General features: G+C 39.2%; 3 protein-coding genes across 5 annotated transcripts in view; 2 read left to right on the top strand and 1 right to left on the bottom strand.

Annotated features, from left to right (window-relative positions):
- Window positions 1–3,512: 3,512 nt before the first annotated feature.
- Window positions 3,513–8,671, top strand: ssb (small RNA binding exonuclease protection factor La). Its single transcript, XM_058081974.1, has 12 exons — window positions 3,513–3,617; window positions 4,174–4,237; window positions 4,335–4,438; window positions 4,696–4,870; window positions 5,204–5,311; window positions 5,387–5,490; window positions 6,040–6,111; window positions 6,201–6,243; window positions 6,637–6,777; window positions 6,854–7,040; window positions 7,681–7,803; window positions 7,884–8,671. Exons 2-12 carry the CDS (start codon window positions 4,181–4,183, stop codon window positions 7,961–7,963), a joined length of 1,194 nt encoding a protein of 397 aa, XP_057937957.1. The 5' UTR covers window positions 3,513–3,617; window positions 4,174–4,180; the 3' UTR covers window positions 7,964–8,671.
- Window positions 7,770–12,030, bottom strand: mettl5 (methyltransferase 5, N6-adenosine). Of its 2 annotated transcripts, XM_058082032.1 has the most exons (7): window positions 10,088–10,190; window positions 9,905–10,019; window positions 9,651–9,835; window positions 9,341–9,423; window positions 8,546–8,597; window positions 8,417–8,466; window positions 7,770–8,104 (listed from the first exon to the last, which is right to left on the bottom strand). In XM_058082032.1, exons 1-7 carry the CDS (start codon window positions 10,185–10,187, stop codon window positions 8,063–8,065), a joined length of 627 nt encoding a protein of 208 aa, XP_057938015.1. In that variant the 5' UTR covers window positions 10,188–10,190; the 3' UTR covers window positions 7,770–8,062. The 2 variants fall into 2 exon arrangements, with proteins under 2 accessions (XP_057938015.1, XP_057938013.1); XM_058082030.1 differs by having other exon boundaries at window positions 7,780–8,466; window positions 10,088–12,030.
- ubr3 (ubiquitin protein ligase E3 component n-recognin 3) overlaps window positions 11,042–19,980 on the top strand; it is a 47,753-nt gene continuing 38,814 nt past the window's right edge. The window contains exons 1-9 of one of the 2 annotated variants that reach the window (XM_058081829.1): window positions 11,042–11,599; window positions 13,341–13,480; window positions 13,720–13,872; window positions 14,010–14,159; window positions 15,616–15,656; window positions 16,647–16,713; window positions 16,786–16,916; window positions 17,604–17,832; window positions 17,900–18,079. In XM_058081829.1, the coding sequence (XP_057937812.1) occupies window positions 11,166–11,599; window positions 13,341–13,480; window positions 13,720–13,872; window positions 14,010–14,159; window positions 15,616–15,656; window positions 16,647–16,713; window positions 16,786–16,916; window positions 17,604–17,832; window positions 17,900–18,079 (1,525 nt within the window). In that variant the 5' untranslated portion in view covers window positions 11,042–11,165. The remainder of the gene's footprint in view (window positions 11,600–13,340; window positions 13,481–13,719; window positions 13,873–14,009; window positions 14,160–15,615; window positions 15,657–16,646; window positions 16,714–16,785; window positions 16,917–17,603; window positions 17,833–17,899; window positions 18,080–19,980) is intronic. The other variant, XM_058081828.1, reaches the window with a different exon arrangement.

The raw sequence follows: 19,980 nt of genomic DNA on the forward strand, positions 1-19,980 counted from the left end.
AAAGCATTATTAGAGCCCTGTAGACATGACAAAACACGACTATAGTCACATTTATACTCTTTTTATTTACAACATATTGCGCAACTGCGGGGTCTTGAGACACATGCTAACTCGCAAACTAGACAGCTAGCGACCTAAACGGTAGCCTTCAAGTTATTTCCTTTAAACTTAAATAGCCAAAAACTCACCACTTCCACACGGATAGGGAGGATAACTATTAACAGTTATTTAACCTTTAACATGAACATTAATCAAACGTAATAATTTTTTCTGGGTACATGATACCATACAGCATCCATATCAAACTTGCGCGGGCCGCACTAACATTAAACTTTCATATCAAGGTGGGGGCCTCAAACTAGTGTCCTGTGGGCCACACTTGGGCCGCGGGCCGCGTGTTTGAGACCCCTGCTTTAAAGGATCTTTGATTTGCGTTTTTGCAGCATTGTAGATCCTTAAAACAGCAGAGCGCTCATGTCACCTAAAGAATTTTTGTCTAGCGTTTTTGCAGCGCAAATACTGTATTTGTATTAGAAATACCTAGTAAACACTGACGATGCATTGTCTTCACGCCAATGCATTTTTGAGGAATGTGCAACATTGTTTTTTACTTGACTAATTAAATGACTACTGTACTGACTTATGGGATCATATGTCTTTATTTGTCATTCTTATTTATTTAGTGAAACAATGAATCATTTCTGCCGTTAATGTCTGTTCTTATAAATATCTAGTTAGTAGGCCTACGTGATATACAGTGAAGAAAATAAGTATTTGAACACCCTGCTATTTTGCTATTTCTCCCACTTAGAAATCATGGAGGGCTCTGAAATTTTCATCGTAGGTGCATGTCCACTGTGAGAGAGATAAACTAAAAAGAAAAATCCAGAAATCACAATGCATGATTTTTTAACAATTTATTTGTGTGATACAGCTGCAAATAAGTATTTGAACACCTGTGTATCATCTAGAATTCTGACCCTGAAAGACCTGTTAGTCTGCCCATTAGAAGTCCACCTGCACTCCATGTATCATCCTGAATCAGATGCACCTGTTTGAGGTCGTTAGCTGCATAAAGACACCTGTCCACCCCATACAATCAGTAAGACTTTAACTTGTAACATGGCGAAGACCAAAGAGCTGTCCAAAGACACCAGAGACAAAATTGTACACCTCCACAAGGCTGGAAAGGGCTACGGAGCAATTACCAAGCAGCTTGGTGAAAAAAGGTCCACTGTTGGAGCTATCATTAGAAAATGGAAGAAGCTAAACATGACGGTCAATCTCAATCGGAGTGGAGCCCCATGCAAGATATCACCTCGTGGGGTCTCAATGATTCTAAGAAAGGTGAGGAATCAGCCCAGAACTACACGACAGGACTTGGTCAATGACCTGAAAAGAGCTGGGACCACCGTTTCCAAGGTTACTGTAGGTAATACACTAAGACGTCATGATGTGAAATCATGCATGGCACGAAAGGTTCCCCTGCTTAAACCAGCACATGTCAAAGCCCGTCTTAAGTTTGCATATGACCATTTGGATGATACAGAGGAGTCATGGGAGAAAGTTTTATGGTCAGATGAGACCAAAATAGAACTTTTTGGTCATAATTCCAATAAGCGTGTTTGGAGGAAGAAGAATGAAGAGTACAATCCGAAGAACACTATCCCTACTGTGAAGCATGGGGGTGGTAGCATCATGCTTTGGGGGTGTTTTTCTGCACATGGGACAGGACGAGTGCACTGCATTAAAGAGAGGATGACTGGGGCCGTGTATTGTGAGATTTTGGGGAACAACCTCCTTCCCTCTGTCAGAGCATTGAAGATGGGTCGTGGCTGGGTCTTCCAACACGACAACGACCCGAAGCACACAGCCAGGAAAACCAAGGAGTGGCTCCGTAAGAAGCATATCAAGGTTCTAGCATGGCCCAGCCAGTCTCCAGACCTGAACCCAATCGAAAATCTTTGGAGGGAGCTCAAACTCCGTGTTTCTCAGCGACAGCCCAGAAACCTGACTGATCTAGAGAAGATCTGTGTGGAGGAGTGGGCCAAGATCCCTCCTGCAGTGTGTGCAAACCTGGTGAAAAACTACAGGAAACGTTTGACCTCTGTAATAGCAAACAAAGGCTACTGTACCAAATATTAACATTCATTTTCTCAGGTGTTCAAATACTTATTAGCAGCTGTATCACACAAATAAATTGTTAAAAAATCATGCATTGTGATTTCTGGATTTTTCTTTTTAGTTTATCTCTCTCACAGTGGACATGCACCTACGATGAAAATTTCAGACCCCTCCATGATTTCTAAGTGGGAGAAATAGCAAAATAGCAGGGTGTTCAAATACTTATTTTCTTCACTGTATGTGATAATATAAAGGAATACAATTCAGTTCTTGCAACATATCCTCCACAGACCAGGACAAGTAAAAGCTGCATTTTTTTAATTAAATAATTCAGTGGAAAAATATGCATTTGGTCAGAAAATGTATTTTTATGCAACATCCTTTGCAGTGGACACAAGTGGTTCGGGTGGTGAAAAATCATGTTATCATAATGATCTTTAAGATTAAGATTAAGATTAAGATATGCCTTTATTCGTCCCTCAGTGGGGAAATTTGTATTGCACAGCAGCAAGAGTACAGAATCAGTTAAGCAGTACAAAATACACAATATAGAAAAATAAACAATATAAACGACTCAAGTATTAACAAAAATCAACAGTTTTTCCCAGAGTTATATACAATACTGTATGTAGATAATATGAGACGAGATGAGATATATGACCAGTCTATACACTGAGATCTTGTTAGAGAGTTAATATGAGGCATTATGGAAATACTTCACATAGAACTTAGTATATTGCATTTAGAGCCTTAATATTGCACATGGAGGTTGATCAGATATTGCACAGTGAATGGGGTCTGGAGTAACTATACTGAATGTAAAAAGCAAAGTATTGCACAGATGTACATAGTGGTGTAGAAGTCTATTGGGAGCAGTGCTGGTTGTACAGCCTGACAGCTGCAGGAAGAAAAGACCTGCGATATCGCTCCTTCACACACTTGGGGTGAAGCAGTCTATCGCTGAAGGAGCTTTCAAGTGCTGTCAAGGTTTACAATATCATAATTTCTACATCTTGATGCATTTGTTGCACCAACATCATCACCATCATCATTTTTTTATATTTAAAAAAAAGAAAGCACAGCAGTTACTCATGTCCACCACAGAGGACATTGTAAAGTGTGTTGTTTCTTAAAAAGGAGGTACCAAAACCACATCCAAATTTGGACTAAACACACAAATATACTAAATACACAAAAACCCTTCTACATTTCTATTTGTGATGAAAATAGCTACACAAAACATTATTTTATAGTGTTTTGCAATTGGTTTGTCCCTTACAGAAGACAACACAACATTACAATCATAGCAATGGGTCGGCAGCGACATCTAGTGTCATTTTGGTATAACTACACTCATTGAACCTGCTGCATATTATGTGTTTTGACCTTCGGCAGTTTCCGTAGCACGCCCTCCCACATGTGCAGCCTGGCATTAAAGTGAAGTCTTTTGGTTCGAACGCTTAAAGTGTCCGCCGGCGTGTATTCCGTGAATTGTAAGTACAGTGAAACGCTTTCATGTCACAGAAAACACAACTGTAGATCATTTAATGCCGTCCTTGAAATGTTTCTTTATTGATGAAAGCACACAAAACGGCTTCGTTCAGCCTTGTTTGGGCAGCACGCTGTCAATCTTTCGAAGTAATGTTAACGAATATGCTAGAGTAACACAACAGCAGAAATACCAACATGAATTCTATATGAATATGGTGTCTATATGAATTTAATAAATGACCATAGAGGGAGCTAATTGTGTTTGTTTGAGCACGCTTTGTGCCGGGTGTGCAACTGCGACATGTTAGCCTGCTAGCATGTAAGCTAACATGAAAACCCGCGACTGCGCAGCGAAAAGGTTTGTTCAGAAATGAAATGAGCAACTCATTAATGGACTTTAGCGTGAATTTTAATTAACTATATTTTAATTACACGGTGATGCAGCTTTCTATAGTGTTTGTATTTTGTTTCCTGTAAAGAGTTCAAACTATATTGGCTATACTATGGATATACTATACTATAAAGTATATTGTCTCTGCTTTTGTTTTGTGTACACAGGACAGTCATGTCTGAAAGTAAGGAAATGTCCCCAATGGAGGTAAAAGTGGCACGTCAAGTCGAGGTACATGGCAGTACATATGTTCATTCAGCATGTTTGTAATTTGTATGCTAGGCCCTGCTTTGCCTCATTATTCTTTCCTGTACATTGTTACTTCCAGTACTACTTCGGGGATCACAATCTCCTCCGAGATCGCTTCCTCAAAGAGCAGCTGCAGCTTGATGATGGATGGGTCACTTTGGAGACCATGCTCAAATTCAACAGGTTTGTTGCCCCTCGTCAGAAGAGACTCAAGGCTCAACATGTTACGCATACATAAACCATGTGTCATTTTAGCTCGAAATGTCATTTTGATAGCACAAAAGTCACCAACTCAAGCAGTCTGACTCAAACCTTTTGATGAAGGTGTCTTTTCCAAGTCATGTTGACCTCCTTCAACTCCATCCTGAACTGATAATTGAACAGAAACATAAAAAACCCAAGTTGGAATCATTGAGGTTTTCACAACATCCTTTTCCCAGACTGAAATCCATTACCTCGGAGGCTGGCGTTGTCGTCACCGCACTCCAGAAATCCACAACTGGCCTCTTGGAGATCAGCGAGGACAAGACGAAGATCAGGAGGTGTCCAGACAAACCTTTACCTGAGCTGAATGACGAGTACAAAGATGCAGTCAAACACAAATCGGTGTACATCGTAAGTTCTAGAATTGACACACACACACACACACACCGCTTGCAGGTATTTGCATGTCATACATACACAGTAGACTGTGGAAACAAGTACTTTGTTTCATCCCACATTCGGAAAATGAGCAAAAAAACATGAAAAGCAAAACAAATATACCTCGAGATACAAGTTGCTCGTTGAGAAGAGCAATGCATGCTTCTACATTAGTCTCAAAGTGTCCAATAAGACTAGAAAGTCTTAGAAAGTTCATTGAAAAGGACAGCCTAGGGGTGGGCTGCTGGGATAGGCTCCAGCACAGCCAGCGTTTTGACATTGACAACCACGTCTTTTCTCCTCCAGAAAGGTTTTCCCTTGGCGACGACCCTCGACGAGATCCAGGAGTGGTTGAACGGAAAAGGCAACATAGAAAACATTCAAATGAGGAGAGATATGGAGCGGCAGTTCAAGGTAGTACATGAAGTCCTCGTGAATACCGTGTCATTCGGTGAGATGTGGATCATTTCTAAATCTTCTCCTTGGCAGGGATCGGTGTTTATCTGTTTCGATTCAGAAGAGTCATCCAAGACGTTCCTTCAACGTACAGATATCAAATCCTTCAAAGATAATGAGATGCTGGTGTTATCGAGGTAGGCATTCCTGGCATTTTCCATCATGAAATGGTTTTTAATTTCTTATAAGATCTGCATTCACGTTTAATAACTATATCCAACGCTATTACGCCACTTAAAAGGAAAACAGCACAGTAAGCAGAAAGATTGTGCATCTTTGATTTTGATGTATTTTCTAGACAGACGACATTTATGGATTCAGCCAAACACGTCTTTGCATATGGCTTATTACCGTATGAAGGAGTTTGAACCTTGTGTTAGGGGTGTTGCTGGGATATCTAGGAAGTACTTGTACTAGTATTTGTACAAGCTTTTATGTGAAATAGACACAATTGATAAGGGGCGGATCAAGAGAACCCTCTTAAGAACAAAATGTCCTTGTGTTTGGTTTTATTTTTTATACTGTTTCTTGTTTTTAATATTTTAATATCTATTTTACTATTTTATTTTTAAATGATTTTTTAGTTTTGGATTATTTTTATTTTTACTAGTCTGTGCAGCACTTTGGAAACACTGTTTATAAAATGTGCTATATAAATAAAGTGGATTGTATTGGATTGTTTTCAGAGAAGACTACCATGCAAAGAAAGCAGAGGAACGAAAACAGCACAAAGCGGAAACAAAAGCAAAACTCAAACAGTGAGTATAAATGCAAAAAAAGGGTTTTCTAAAAAGCTTTTTTTTAAAAAAAAATTATTTTAACCCGAACTGCTCCTTATCTTTCTCAGGGATAAAGAACAGCATCAGAAAAACACAGAGGAGAAAGATATGGTATGGTCCCTTTTTAAATGTTCTATTAAGCATCACAGCGGAACCCTGCATGAATGTTTTTAGTCCAGCATTCAGAGGTTGCACTTTGTTTGGTGGTCCTTAAACGCACCGCGGTTGCTGTGAGACTTCAAAGTGAAAAGTTTAACTTGTACAACGTGACTCCCATTCCATGTGTTGATGGATCATCTTCCATTATTGTTGATAAGTGCTGAGTAGATATACATTTTATACCTGAAATGTCTTTCACAAGTGTGAGAGTGTGAGGCAATGCACAATATTGTTTTTTTTCCCTCCACATTGATACCGATAACTTTGATGCCACAAATGTCTAAAAATCTAAGCTAAGAATTACAACAGTCACTTTTATTGCAAATAATAATTTGCTTTTTCCAGAATGTGCTCTTGGAAGAACATTCGGGTTCCTTATTAAAGTTTTCTGGAGAGCTTCAAGATGTTTCCAGAGAGGACTTTCATGAAGTGTTCTCAGGGCACGGACGAATCAAGTGGGTTGATTTCACCAGAGGGGCCAAAGAGGTAAACTCAGCTCTTCCTTAGCTTCATGCTCACAGACCAAGACGCTTCATCAGACGTGTTTTGACTCCCCACCAAGGGCACCCTTCTCTTTGAGAAAAATGCAAAGGAGGCATTTGAGAAGGCCAAAGAGGCGAATGGCGGGGAGCTGAAAGTCAAGGATAACGTTGTCACATGGCAGCTGCTCGAAGGAGACGAGGAGAAGGAAGTCCTGAAGAAGATCATTGAAGCGCAGCAGGAGTCTTTCAACCGGAACAAAGGAAAAGGTAAACCAGGGGCCGACTTGGCATTGGGCAAACACAGGCCCCAGGGGCCCCCAGATGTCACAAACAGATTTTTTCATTTGAATTTGATTTAAAGTACAAATTAGCAGTAGAGTCACAATTATGCCTTGTATTTATATTTTAGTCCATTTAGCCTTTTTATCCCAGCACCCCCGCAACACTCATGAGGATAAGCAGTAGAAAATGAATGAATGAATGTTTGAAAATGCTTAACTGGGACCAATAATATGTATAATTTGCCTAAATATGCAAATAGCCGTATTCAACCACAAAATGGTGATCATTTAGTAATTAATTTTTTTTGAAAAAGCGTTGTAGCAAGGGATGACTTGTGCCATAGGTCAAGAGATGAGTGGTGCGTTTCATCACAAAATGAGTATGAAAGCGGGAATAATTACCAAGGAAATTATTTCCTCATTAACACTTGTTGTTAGATGAGAAATATAGATTAGATAGATATAGATAGATTTTTTTCATATATATAGTTTATAAACTAGCAACTTTCAGAGGCCGGAAAACACTGAAGACTTAATGTAGAGATGAGAATAAAACCTTTGGCCCCCAAATGACTAAACGTGCCCCCGAAGTAAACACTGGAAGTTCATGTTTTCTCTCTGAAAAGGAGGCAGAGGGAAATTTGGTGGCCGAGGAAGGGGATTCCGAAAGGGAAAAGGCGGCAGAGACCAGGGAAGGAGTCAAGTGTACCAGGGCAAAAAGACCAAATTTGACAGCGACGATGAAGACGGTAAAACGGCTCAACATGTGCTCTTGTGTTTTGACGATAAAGACGACAATGTTGACTTTGTGCTTTCACCCCCTCCCCAGGCCCCGTGGCCCCCAAGAGAGAACTAGAAGATGCTGATGGTCCTGCAGCAAAGGTGCCCAAAACTGAAAATGGATCTTAGTGACAAGACCACACTGAAGATTTCTTTTGGTGAAAACATTTATTCGATACAAAGGCAAACTAAAGTCCATTCCAACAACAACAACAAAAAAGCAAAACGTCAAGCTCTGGAGAAGCGCAGGAAATCCACCTGGATGTCAACCTAGAGAAGAAGCCAGTGGAAAGTTTGCTGTCAGTTTTTCAAGTCCTTTAGAACTCTCTTCCATACGCACCTGAGTTACTCTTAAGAGAATTTCATTTTTATTATGCGTAACTTTCTGCTCTTGGATGCTAATTTCATTTCAACACACTTTAGTTGCGAGAAACAGAATCATCATGCCTGTGTGTTCTTTTTTTTTTTTTTACCCCTCAAGATTCCATACAGAAATAAAGGTTTGCTATTTTTTAAGTTTTCATAGTGAATTTCAAATAAATGACACGGGAGGAGTGTTGGAGCTGCTGCCCATAAACTCACCGATTTTTTTTTGTGAAACTTGTAAGAAGCTGGCAAATCGTATCTCAGTTCTGTTTAGCAAAAAAAAAAAGAAATGAAATCACTCTTAGAACACTTTGTTTTATATACATTTTTTTTTTTACATTTTACCTGCAATGACGTCCATCTTCACTCCCCAGTCGTTGGCCTTCTTTTCTATGTGCTGGAATTGGATCCAGAATGTAAATGCCATACGCTCTTGATGGGTGCAGTCACAATAAATGACCTATAAAGCAACTAGACCTGAGGTATATCAGATGTGTGATGGTTGTGTCACAACATCTTGCAAGATTAAAATGTGGGCACTAGGCCAGGGACAATAAATTACACAATTAAAATTCTTGTACTATTACTCTGGATTTTTCCTGTTAATTTTTTTAGAATGTGCCACAGGCTGCAAACGGCCCCCAGAACTACTTTGGATCTTCCTGCTTTGTTTTTCCACGTTAAAGGAAAACTGCACTTTGTTTTGTTTTATTCTGCTCATTTCGATATATGAAATCAATGCACCCAGGAAGGAGGTTCCACCAGAGCTTGAAAATGACAAAAAAAGCCAAAATACTGCAAGTATTACATATAAACGTCCCTGTTACTACATGCCCACTTAAAACCATACAACCTTGTTGGAGTGTTTTGAAGGTCTTTTAATAGCGGGCCTTCTAGGTGTAATAGGTGTGTCCCACTGTGATTACCCGTTTTTTTTTTTTTTTTTTTTAGCCGTTTTTAATCTTTAAAACGCACAGAAAAGAGAAAAACGTGTGTTCATGTCTCGCATAAGGATTGTAGTTGAAAAAGTGCACCTTTCCTTTAACCTTTGAGGGTCTACTGTCAGTGAAGACATTTATTTCTAACTGGTATTGATCCGATGTGCTCCATTTTTGTATAAGTATATGTACTTTCACTTACCTCTCGTGTTGATGTTTTGTGTAGTGAATACACAGCTGTCTTTGCCATCGTTAGAGCTGCTCTTAAAAACTTCATGTCCATACCTTGAACGAGACAGTAAATGCAACATGACATAACATGCACGCCAGACAGAAAAAAGCCACATCACGTGTCAGAAGGTTAAACTTTGACGACATTTCTCATTCGATCTTGGCCCTTTTGTTGCATAGAATAACAGCATGAACAGAGTGAGCCCTACTGTCAGTCATACAGTCTCTTTGTCTCCGTGGGTGGAGGCGGGGCCTCGCACACACACACAAAGTGTACTCACCCTGGTTGTGTTTAGTTCCAAAAGGAGGATTCATGATGACAGTGTCAAACTTGTTGGCATAGTCTTCTGCCCTCAGCGTACACACATCACACTGGACCAGATCAACGTTGGAAACCTCAAATTCCTCCACATTCCCTCTGAATGTGTCCAGTGCATCCTTGTCAATGTCGAATCCGACGCAAAGTCTTTGGAAGACACACGAGTCAATTTGTTATTTACGTATAATAAACGCGTGGAGGATGGTGGCGTCTCACCCTGCTTCAAGCATCGCCGCCCCGATGCTGAGGACGCCGCAGCCACATCCTAGATCTGCTACTAGTTTACCCTCAATGTCATCAAATGTGCTGTGAATTGTGTAAAGCATACATCCTGTGGAAACATAACTAAGTCAATCTACTTTATCCACAAGGTATACAAAACGCACGTTGTATACTCACCAGCAATATGCGCACTAGTCGGGTATTGCTCCAGAAGGATTTTGGGCTCTTCAAATGTATCCACTTGTTGTAGATAACTTTCCAACTCTTTAAGTTTCATTACGTGTAGCTAAGCGGGTCCTAACTTGTCCATAAAATGCCAAAGAGGCGACTTTTGTTACGTTTTCCTGTAGTTTTTGACAACTTCCGTATTGGTGCATCATTGAAAACAATCCCATCAGTTACGGAAACAACACACATAAGTAATGTTCCGCTCTTGTGCAGTTTTAGTTTTTCAGCGGAATACATATTTAGAAATAATTTTAATATCTTATGTAATACAACTTATTGTGTAATATAATTGATGATGATGAATATCTTATAACTAAAAAATAAAACAAATCACAACATTTATTGCCTGCCGGGGCTAGCATGCAGGCCTCACAGCTATGCGACCCTAGTTCAATTCTAACCTCGGCCATCTCTGTGTGGAGTTTGCATGTTCTCCTCGTGCACGCGTGGGTTTTATACGGGTACTCTGGTTTCCTCCCACATTCCAAAAACCTGCTAAGTTAATTGGCGACTCCAAAATTGTCCATAGGTTTGAATGTGAGTGTGAATGGTTGTTTGTCTATATGTGCCCTGTGATTGGCTGGCCACCAGTCCAGGGTGTATTTTTATCTGTTATTTTTATCTATTTATATTTAGACCTTTATATTTATATTTAATTATATTTAGAGTATTACATTTACATGTAGTTTTTATAGTACTCATGGGATGGCCCCAATGAGGTTGTCTGTTGCCTAGAAGCAGAAAGACAACAAACAACTCCTACGTAGGTGTGTCCAAACTGATGAACCTTGTGAAGCACAGACGCGAATTAGACTCACTCAAGCAATGTCTTTAAAATTATTGATACAATGTTCAATATGAAATTAATTTGTAATTGTGTTTTTTTCTCGTAACACTGCTTCGTGCGAGCAATAAGAAGCATTTCAAATTAAAAAATACCATCGCCAACAACGGGAAGTATCGCGAGAACGTACGAGAACATGGACACAAGACAACAAAAATAAATTTGTGGACAACAAGCCAGCGAATGATGGCGGCGTCGCTGCTACGCCGGGACAAGAAAGCTGCTGCCGCCCATCTGAAGGCAGACTTAAACCGGACTGACAACACCTCTGGCCTTCGACAACTCCAGGAGCTGCTGGATGTCGTGCTAAATCCCGAAAAACCGGCGACGGACACGGAGGCGCTGGACTGGTGTAAATGTCTAATCGCAGGAGGCGAAGGTTTCGAGGAGTTCTGCAAAACGGTCCGGTCTTATGACAACGCCACCCTGTGCGGCTTGGTGTGGACGGCTAATTTTGTGGCATATCGATGCCGGACGTGCGGGATCTCCCCTTGCATGTCACTGTGCGCGGAGTGTTTCAATAACGGAGACCATACAAGCCATGACTTCAACATGTTCCGGAGCCAGGCTGGTGGGGCCTGCGACTGTGGAGACAGTAATGTCATGCGAGAGACTGGGTAAGCTATGCTAGCCGTGCTAGCCATGCTAAATATGCTAGCTAGTGACAGGTCCAGGTTCGGAAGGGAGCTCTTCACTATTCAAAAGTGTCGTTTTTTTGTCATTGTACAACATATCATTTCAAACAAATATCCACTAACAACAATTTGGCATGTTTCACTTCTCCCGTGGTGATTTAGGATGAGATGTTAGCACTGACTGAGCAGCTCAGCTCAGTTGCCATCAATTAACAATAACAACAATCAGACCCGAAGCTTAAACTGCCGATTGCTACTGTAAGCTATTCGAATGCTATGCTAGTTTGACAACTGTGATTAATGTTCTTACCCAACGTCAAATATGATCAGGTAGCCGTAGTTTATCCGCCTTTCCTGCTCGTATAAAGCATGACACTCATTATGCACCTGCACTTCCTGATATGCGGCCTCTGATGTCAAACGCCTATCTAGCACAAAAACAGATACTAGTTAGACTAGTTAGATACGTGCTTGAATGTCCAATATAGTTGAAAACACACTTAATAAGCTTAATAATGTTGGTGTGAATACATTGCTAAGATGTTATATACTGTATATAAGAAAAAGATTTCAAGCAGAAACTGCATCTTAGCTTCGTCATCCAGATAAAATTCTACTAAAAGGTCATTTTTCTTTTCCCATGATATGATTTTTCTTATAGTTTTCACAGAATATTTTGACTTTTTCTTCCTCTTTTCTTCAAGTTTTTATGTTTATATTTTGGCGTTGTTCTTTGTAAAATTACAGTTTTTTTTCAACTTCCCTTTTTTTTGTGCCACAATTATGACGTATCATAACGCTAACCCAATTTTCCAAAACTTAATTCTGTTTGTTTGTCATAATATGACATCTTTAAATATCTTTTTCCTTCAATATTTGAACTTTATGCTACTAAAAGTTGACATTTTTCCTCAGCATATTATGAGTTTATTCTTGTAAAAGTGTAACTTTTTCTTATATATATAATATTAATATTACCTTTTTCTTTTCATATTTTGACTGTATTCTCCTATTTTTTTCCCCATTTTTGCACTTTACTTTTTAAAATAACTTTGTTTCATCTTTCTCCTCATAAAATTATGAATTTTTAGTCCCATAATATTTAGACTTTATTCTTGTAATTTTAAATTTAAAAAGTATTTAAAAAAATATTTTAAATCTGTGCTACTAAAATTTGACATTATTTTTTCTCATAATATTGAGAGCTTCTTCTTGTAAAATTGCAACTTTTTTCTTGTTATATGACTGTTAAAAATATTTCGTCTTTTTGTCATATTTCTTTTCATTCCTGCTGTTGCTTTTAATATAATTTCACAGATATATCTTCTTGTATTTTTTTCTCATATATCTTATAGTTTTAGAATGTGCCACGCGCCACAAACGGCTCCCCAAGCTGTAGATTAGACAACCCTGATGTAAAGTTTCATCATTGTAGTGTTAATTGCACATTTAAACATAAAAAATATATATATATTTGAACTCTGTGCTACTAAAATTTGACGTAATTTTTCCTCATAGTAAATAAATAATATTCCCAGTTTATGCTTGTAAAATTGGAAAATTTTTCTTTCCATGTTTTGATTTTATTTTCTGTTATTGTTATCTGTTATTGTTTGTTGAACATTTTTTTTCCAAACTGCAACGACTATATAAAAGAAATTATTTTGCAGTGACTCGTCCTCAAAATCGATCTTTGTGTGTGTGTGTGTGTGTTTGAGAATAGGTTTTGCAGACGACATCGGTTGAGAACAGGAGAGAACATCCCATCAATACCCCGAGATCTTCTCTTGATGTCAGAGTTGGTTCTTCCTCGCTTTATCCTGTACGTCATCCAGTATCTGAGGGATGGATACACAGAACCAGGTGAAAAGAAGCCTTCCGGTATAAACATGGCGGCCACACCGTAAAGGCTGTTATTGTATGAACCAAGTGTACAATTGCTGCAATTTAATACATATGTTATGACATGTTCCATGTAGGAATAGATATATTGCACAAGCGGCATGCAGGCTGTTCTGGCTGTCCTGGCCCCGTTTACATCCGGTATCGTGTTTACCAAGTGCCGAGAGTCATGACTTGCATTTATTATCTCGCTACACCAGACACCTCAGCCGAGAGAGATCTACAAAAAGTTTTACAGCAGCTGGAGCCTCAAATCTCCTTCCTGGAGGAGCTCACTAAAATGGGCGGAGCCATGCGCACCGTACTGACAAAAATCCTGACTAATCAGCAAGCGTTCAAGGAGCTTAGCATGGGTAAGTTCTCATTCATTTGCTTTGTTTTTATGTTGTAAAGAGTAAAGCGAGTGAAGAAAACAGACGTTATAATGTGGATGGATGTGATGCACTTTTGTCTTTGCTGGTAGTTCCTTTTATTTACTATTCTGCTGCAGGCCAAGAGGAGAATATGTTTGCGAAAAGCAACTATGACAAGTATTTGTCCGCATTGAAGAATTCTGGTCTGGTGTCCATGGAGGAAAAAGCCCAAAGTGTTGCCAGCGATAGCCCTGTTGGTGCTGAAGGAGGTGCAGATGTTCTGCTGGGTGAGATGAGTATACTAAGGATCCCCGTGCACATTCTCAGATTCGGGCAAAACATTCACAACACTCACTTCTGCTTCTAGAAGGTAGCCTGGAAATAGTGCGTAAAATCCTACTGAAAATTGTCTATGGAGCTCAAAAAGTGCAGCGAAACAATGAAGGACGTATATAAGAATGTAATCATGCACACTGATTGGTGTAAGAACACTAATTGACTAATTGTCACAAGCATTATTTTCATTGTCAGATGCTGAAATGAGCTTTTCCATCATCTTGTCTTTGAGTAGTTCAGGGGTCTCAAACTCAATTTACTTGGGGGCCACTGGAGCTTAGGTCTGGGCCGCATCAGGTTTTCAAAAAAAAACAAAAACGCATTTATTAAAAACAAAAAAATTAAAAAAACTTTGCTTTGGTTCCAATTTTCTACAAGAAAAGCTCTGATAAAACATTCCACTGTTCTCAAATATCTTAATTTTTATTTTTGTACACAAAATAAGATGAAAAATAAATAAACAAATCAAGAATAAAGAAAATCAATCAGTAATAAATAAATAAATAAATAAAATAATAATAATAATAAAACACCAAATAATAAAAACTTAAGAAACCACATATAGTTGGTGGGTAGACAAATTATTTTTTTCAGATTAAAATGAACAAAGCATTATTAGAGCCCTGTAGACATGACAAAACACGACTATAGTCACATTTATACTCTTTTTATTTACAACTTATTGCGCAACTGCAGGCTCTTGACACACATGCTAACTCGCAAACTAGAGAGCTAGCGACCTAAACGGTAGCCTTCAAGTTATTTCCTTTAAACTTAAATAGCCAAAAACTTACCACTTCCACACGGATAGGGAGGATAACTATTAACAGTTATTTAGCCTTTAACATGAACATTAATCAAACGTAATAAGGCGGGGGTCTCAAACTAGTGTCCTGCGGGCCACATTTGGCCCGCGGGCCGCGTGTTTGAGACCCCTGGACTAGTTCATGTCTTGGTGCATCACAGCATGGACACTCACACAACTGGAACTAATCATTTCAACGACATGCACCATTATTGGCTTTAATCTCCAAAATATTGCCCAAAATGTCTCATGCCTGTCCGCTCACCCGAATGTCCTCCAGGTCACGTGGTTGACACCCAACAATTACCCAACTGTTGTGATGGGGTCATTTATAAGACGTAAACTGGGCGTTAATAGACAACTGCCCTTTCGTTCCTGAGTCATACTTAAGTAGACGCTACTCAGCGGTTCCGTATTACGTCAACTGGGCTCCATTTAGACGTTACACATGCTGTTGGAGCTGCCCTCTGTGGCCTCAAGCGTCTCATGTAGATATTTAGATGGAGGGAGACTGAATGGTTGTCCAAAGTGAACACATTGTTCATTTAGCACTCTGTGCTGCCACTGCACACTGCTAATGGTCGCGTCCCTCTGTCCCACAGGATCCACGGCACCAGGGAGCCCAGATGAGGCCAGCAAAGAGGTTTGTCCCAAACTTGGAAGCAATTTTAACCATTTTAAAATGTCATTTAATTTTGGAACTCTTATTTTCGAATCCGATTGCAAACAATGCAACCCGATGGGCGGATGGGTTTTATTGGTTCCACAACCGACCGTCATGAGTGAGTTCACATGAAGTAGGATTCCTTTAAATGTGTTCCGGTGGCGTGGAAAGGATGTTACGTTGTGGTTTCAGAGTTGAGTTTCATCTCGGCATGCGTTACAGATGCAACAGTAGTCCATGTTGAGGATTATTGTGACGTCATTCAATCCTGCCGTAAAAGTCTAGCGACATCTAGTGACCAGCATAGAAAACTACATATCACAACGTCTTTGAATGCGTCTTCTGAATGAGTTATAATAAGAATAAATTTAACTTATATATGTTTTTACTAACGGCGGTCTCGTGGTTAGCGCACAGACCTCACAGCTAGGAGGACTGGAGTTCGATTCCGCCCTCGGCCATCGTTTTGTGGAGTTTGCATGTTCTCCCCGTGCATGCATGGGTTTTCTCCGGTTTCCTCCCACATTCCAAAAACATGCTAGGTTAATTGGCGACTCCAAATTGTCCATAGGTATGAATGTGAGTGTGAATGGTTGTTTGTCTATATGTGCCTTGTGATTGGCTGGCGACCAGTCCAGGGTGTACCCCGCCTCTCGCCCGAAGTCAGCTGGGATAGGCTCCAGCACCCCCCGCAACCCTCGTGAGGATAAGCGGTAGAAAATGAATGAATGTTTTTACTACATTTACCAATTTTTATGCTGAGAAAACATGTAAAATTAGCCTAAATATGCATATTTATTTAATAATAGGTTGTATTCAAACATGAAACAGTACCATTTATGAAGTCATATATTTTTGAAAAGCCATATTAGAGGGAAGCAGAGAGATTTGAGGCACATGGGCCTTGCTTTTACTGACCGTTGCATTAAGTTTCTTTTTTTTTTTTTCTTTTTTTTTAAACACTCCCAGGAGGACCAAGATGCAGGGCAGAGCGTTGGGCAGAGAAAGAGAGTCAAGCTTAGTAGCAGTACAAAAGGTAATGAAGGAAACCTTGTTGTAAAAAAATGTGCATTATTCCATTTTGACCGTGCTTTCTTTCTTCCGTCAGACCTGTGTATTATTGAGTCTTTGAAGCATAAATGTTTTTTGGAGGAGCTCCTGTTTTGGACGATAAAATACGAGTTTCCACAGAAGATGGTCACCTTCTTACTCAACATGTTACCAGATCAAGATTACAAGGTATTTTGGCTCCATTTCGCAAGCATTCTAATAGCTGTGTACTGATTATGTGATGCACTCAATTGTAATCTGATGCATGTTCAAATTCAAAACACCAAAAAATAAAACAAAAAACAAAAAAAAAAACTAACTATATTAAGAAAGCAGGAAGTGAACAAATGTAACAGTTACTGATGGAGGGGTAGGATTTAATAAGCTTTGCTTCTTCCTACTCATTCTGGACATGTGGAACTGTGAACTGATTATGTGATGCATTCAATTGTAATCTGATGCATGTTCAAATGAAATAAAACCATTACCATTAGCAATGTACATGTCTAATGTAGGGGTGCATCATAATTACTGGATCGATTAATTATCAGGCTGACATGAGGGATGGCATACCAATAAATGAGCTCCGTAGCATCATATCGGCTGCTTGGAGCGTGTACCTGAATACAGTGCACCTTGCTGGGCCACAGCAGGTGGCTCCCTCTGTGCTATACTCTGGTTCTCCTGGTAGTAATAATGTCATGAGGATTTTGATTAAGACAAATTGACAGGTAGTGTTGGTCCAATCCTAATTTGTTCCAGTCCTTTTTACCTCCAGCTGTGCACAAACTACACTTCCATCTAAATCTTATCTGTATTTTATTGGTCCATGTTGTGCAGCTCGAGTTTAATCATTTTTTCTTCTTTTTTTGTCAGATCACTTTTACAAAAACATTTGTCCAGCATTATGCATTCATCATGAAAACCCTGATGAAAAGCCACGAGTCGGACACCATGTCCAACCGCATCGTGCATATCAGCGTGCAGCTGTTCAGCAACGAAGAGCTGGCTCGTCACGTGACGGAGGAGTGTCAGCTGCTGGACATCATGGTCACCGTCCTCCTTTACATGATGGAGAGTTGCCTTATTAAAAGTGAACTTCAGGGTAAGTATCATGACTCGGTGACGATGAGTTGCCGACTGGTTCTTGACCGGTTTCTTCCTTCTCTTAGATGAAGAAAACAGTCGCCATGTGGTGGTGAACTGCAGCGAGGCTCTGTTGAAGAATAACACCTACTGGCCGTTGGTTAGCGATTTCATCAACATCTTGTCGCACCAAAGTGTTGCAAAAAAGTTCTTGGAAGACCATTCCTTGTTGATGCTGTGGATGAGCTTTGTGTCATTTTTCCAAGGTAAGCCATTTTAGTCCAGCGAGGGCCACATAGTGAAAAATGAAAGATTGCAACTTTGCCGCTTTGATATTTTGTAAAGCAACATGTGTAGATATGCTAAGAACTTCTACATATATTTCAAGAAAAAAAACTGTATCTCCGCTTTGTCATATACTGTAGGTGAAAAAGCCAATTATTGACTTATTAGCTACCAAAGATGTATTTATACTAAGAGGTGATGATGTAACTCCACAATAGAAAAGAGCAGGTTTGGCGCAATTTTAAGATGAAAAAAATTTCCCAACCTCTTTTTTTCAAAAGTGTTGTTTGTTTCCCAGAGTATTCTGACTTTTTTCAGACTTTTTATTTACAAAATACATGTTTTTTCTTAATTTTTTCCTTTTGTCTTGTTAGAGTACAACCTTTTTGTCTTAATATTTTGACTCTTAAAATTCCAGCTATTGTTTTTCTCTTGAATTTCCCAACTATTTCAATGTTTTTTCTTGTAAATATCATCTTACTTCCATAATATTTTAACTTTATTCTTGTATCATTATTACTTTTTCCACAACCTAATTTTCCAAAAATTACAACCTTATTGTTTTTTTTGTGGGAAATCCTATAATATTAAAATTTTTTCTTTCATATTTAAACTTTGTTACTAAAATAATGTTATTTGTCCTCACAATTTTACAATATTCTTATAAAAGTACAACTTTTCCTTGTTAGATTACAACAATTTTCTTGTTAAACTCTATGTTTAGCATGTGCTAAATGTGCTAAATGTGGGGCTGCATTTTGGACACCCCTGTTAGAGTAAAGGAGCTATACTTTGTTGCCTGCTCAGATGTGCTAGAAGACGAGCATCGTGTTCTCCAAATCCATAACTTGCTTGTGGGGACCATAGATACCACTGGTAGTGGAACCAAAGACGGATACATGTACCGAGAAAGTCCCATATTTTATTCTCCCTTGCTGTATTTTTTTTAACTTCTGATTGTGGGTGACTCTTTGCCACTGAATTAGAATGGTGGGCTTATGGCACTCGCTTGCCATGTGTAGTCACTACACTAAAAATAACACCCCCGCTGGGTGGGTTTGAGTGTCTTCTTGCTGGGGGTTACATTCACAATGTTGCTGCTACATTGTAAGCATGTCTCCTGCTTGATCCACTTGCTTGATTACAGTTTTTTCTCAACTGCGAAGACACACAGCGGTTCTACTTTTTCTCTAAACAGAACAGACAACCCAGTTTTTCAAGTTACATGCACAAAACCTCAGACTCTCACCTTAAAACAGTTCAGTCTGTACCCAGAACTGAGTCAATAAAAATAATAATAATAATAAAATAAAAACACTACGAGTAAGTCACTAAACATCGAAAAAACACAGGACATGAAACTGTGGAAATAAATGTTCACTGTGTCATTAAATGAATAACAGAAAACCTTAGTATTTAGTATTAGTATTTAGACCTGAAAACAAAGTACAAAAAATGTGCTGTTCTCAGGGACCAGATCGATGATTAGGGTGACTTGGCGTGGGAACAACATACTGCAGCCTCAGACCCCCACCTGGCAGTCTTTCCATTCTACAAAAAGTCAATCAATCAATCACCATTAATCACATATTATCCATAATTAACTCATAGTTAATCACCGGTACTATTGATCTACAGCCAGTAGGGATGTAAATCTCTTTGAGGTTGACGATTCCATACACATCTACATACAAGGGTTGAGATACAATTAAAAAATGACTGTGTTTACTTCTACAAACAATTATTCAACGCGGTTTGATGCCGCGTACAAATGTTGGGACACTCGCTATGCCAAGGTACCACTGTATAAATGACAATAAAAAATACAGACAGTGCTCCGGTACCTCCTTACAGCGACAATAGATCAAAATAACTTTGGTTT

The sequence above is a fragment of the Doryrhamphus excisus genome, chromosome 9 (genome assembly GCF_030265055.1).
Source record: "Doryrhamphus excisus isolate RoL2022-K1 chromosome 9, RoL_Dexc_1.0, whole genome shotgun sequence".
Classification (NCBI taxonomy): Eukaryota; Metazoa; Chordata; class Actinopteri; order Syngnathiformes; family Syngnathidae; genus Doryrhamphus; species Doryrhamphus excisus.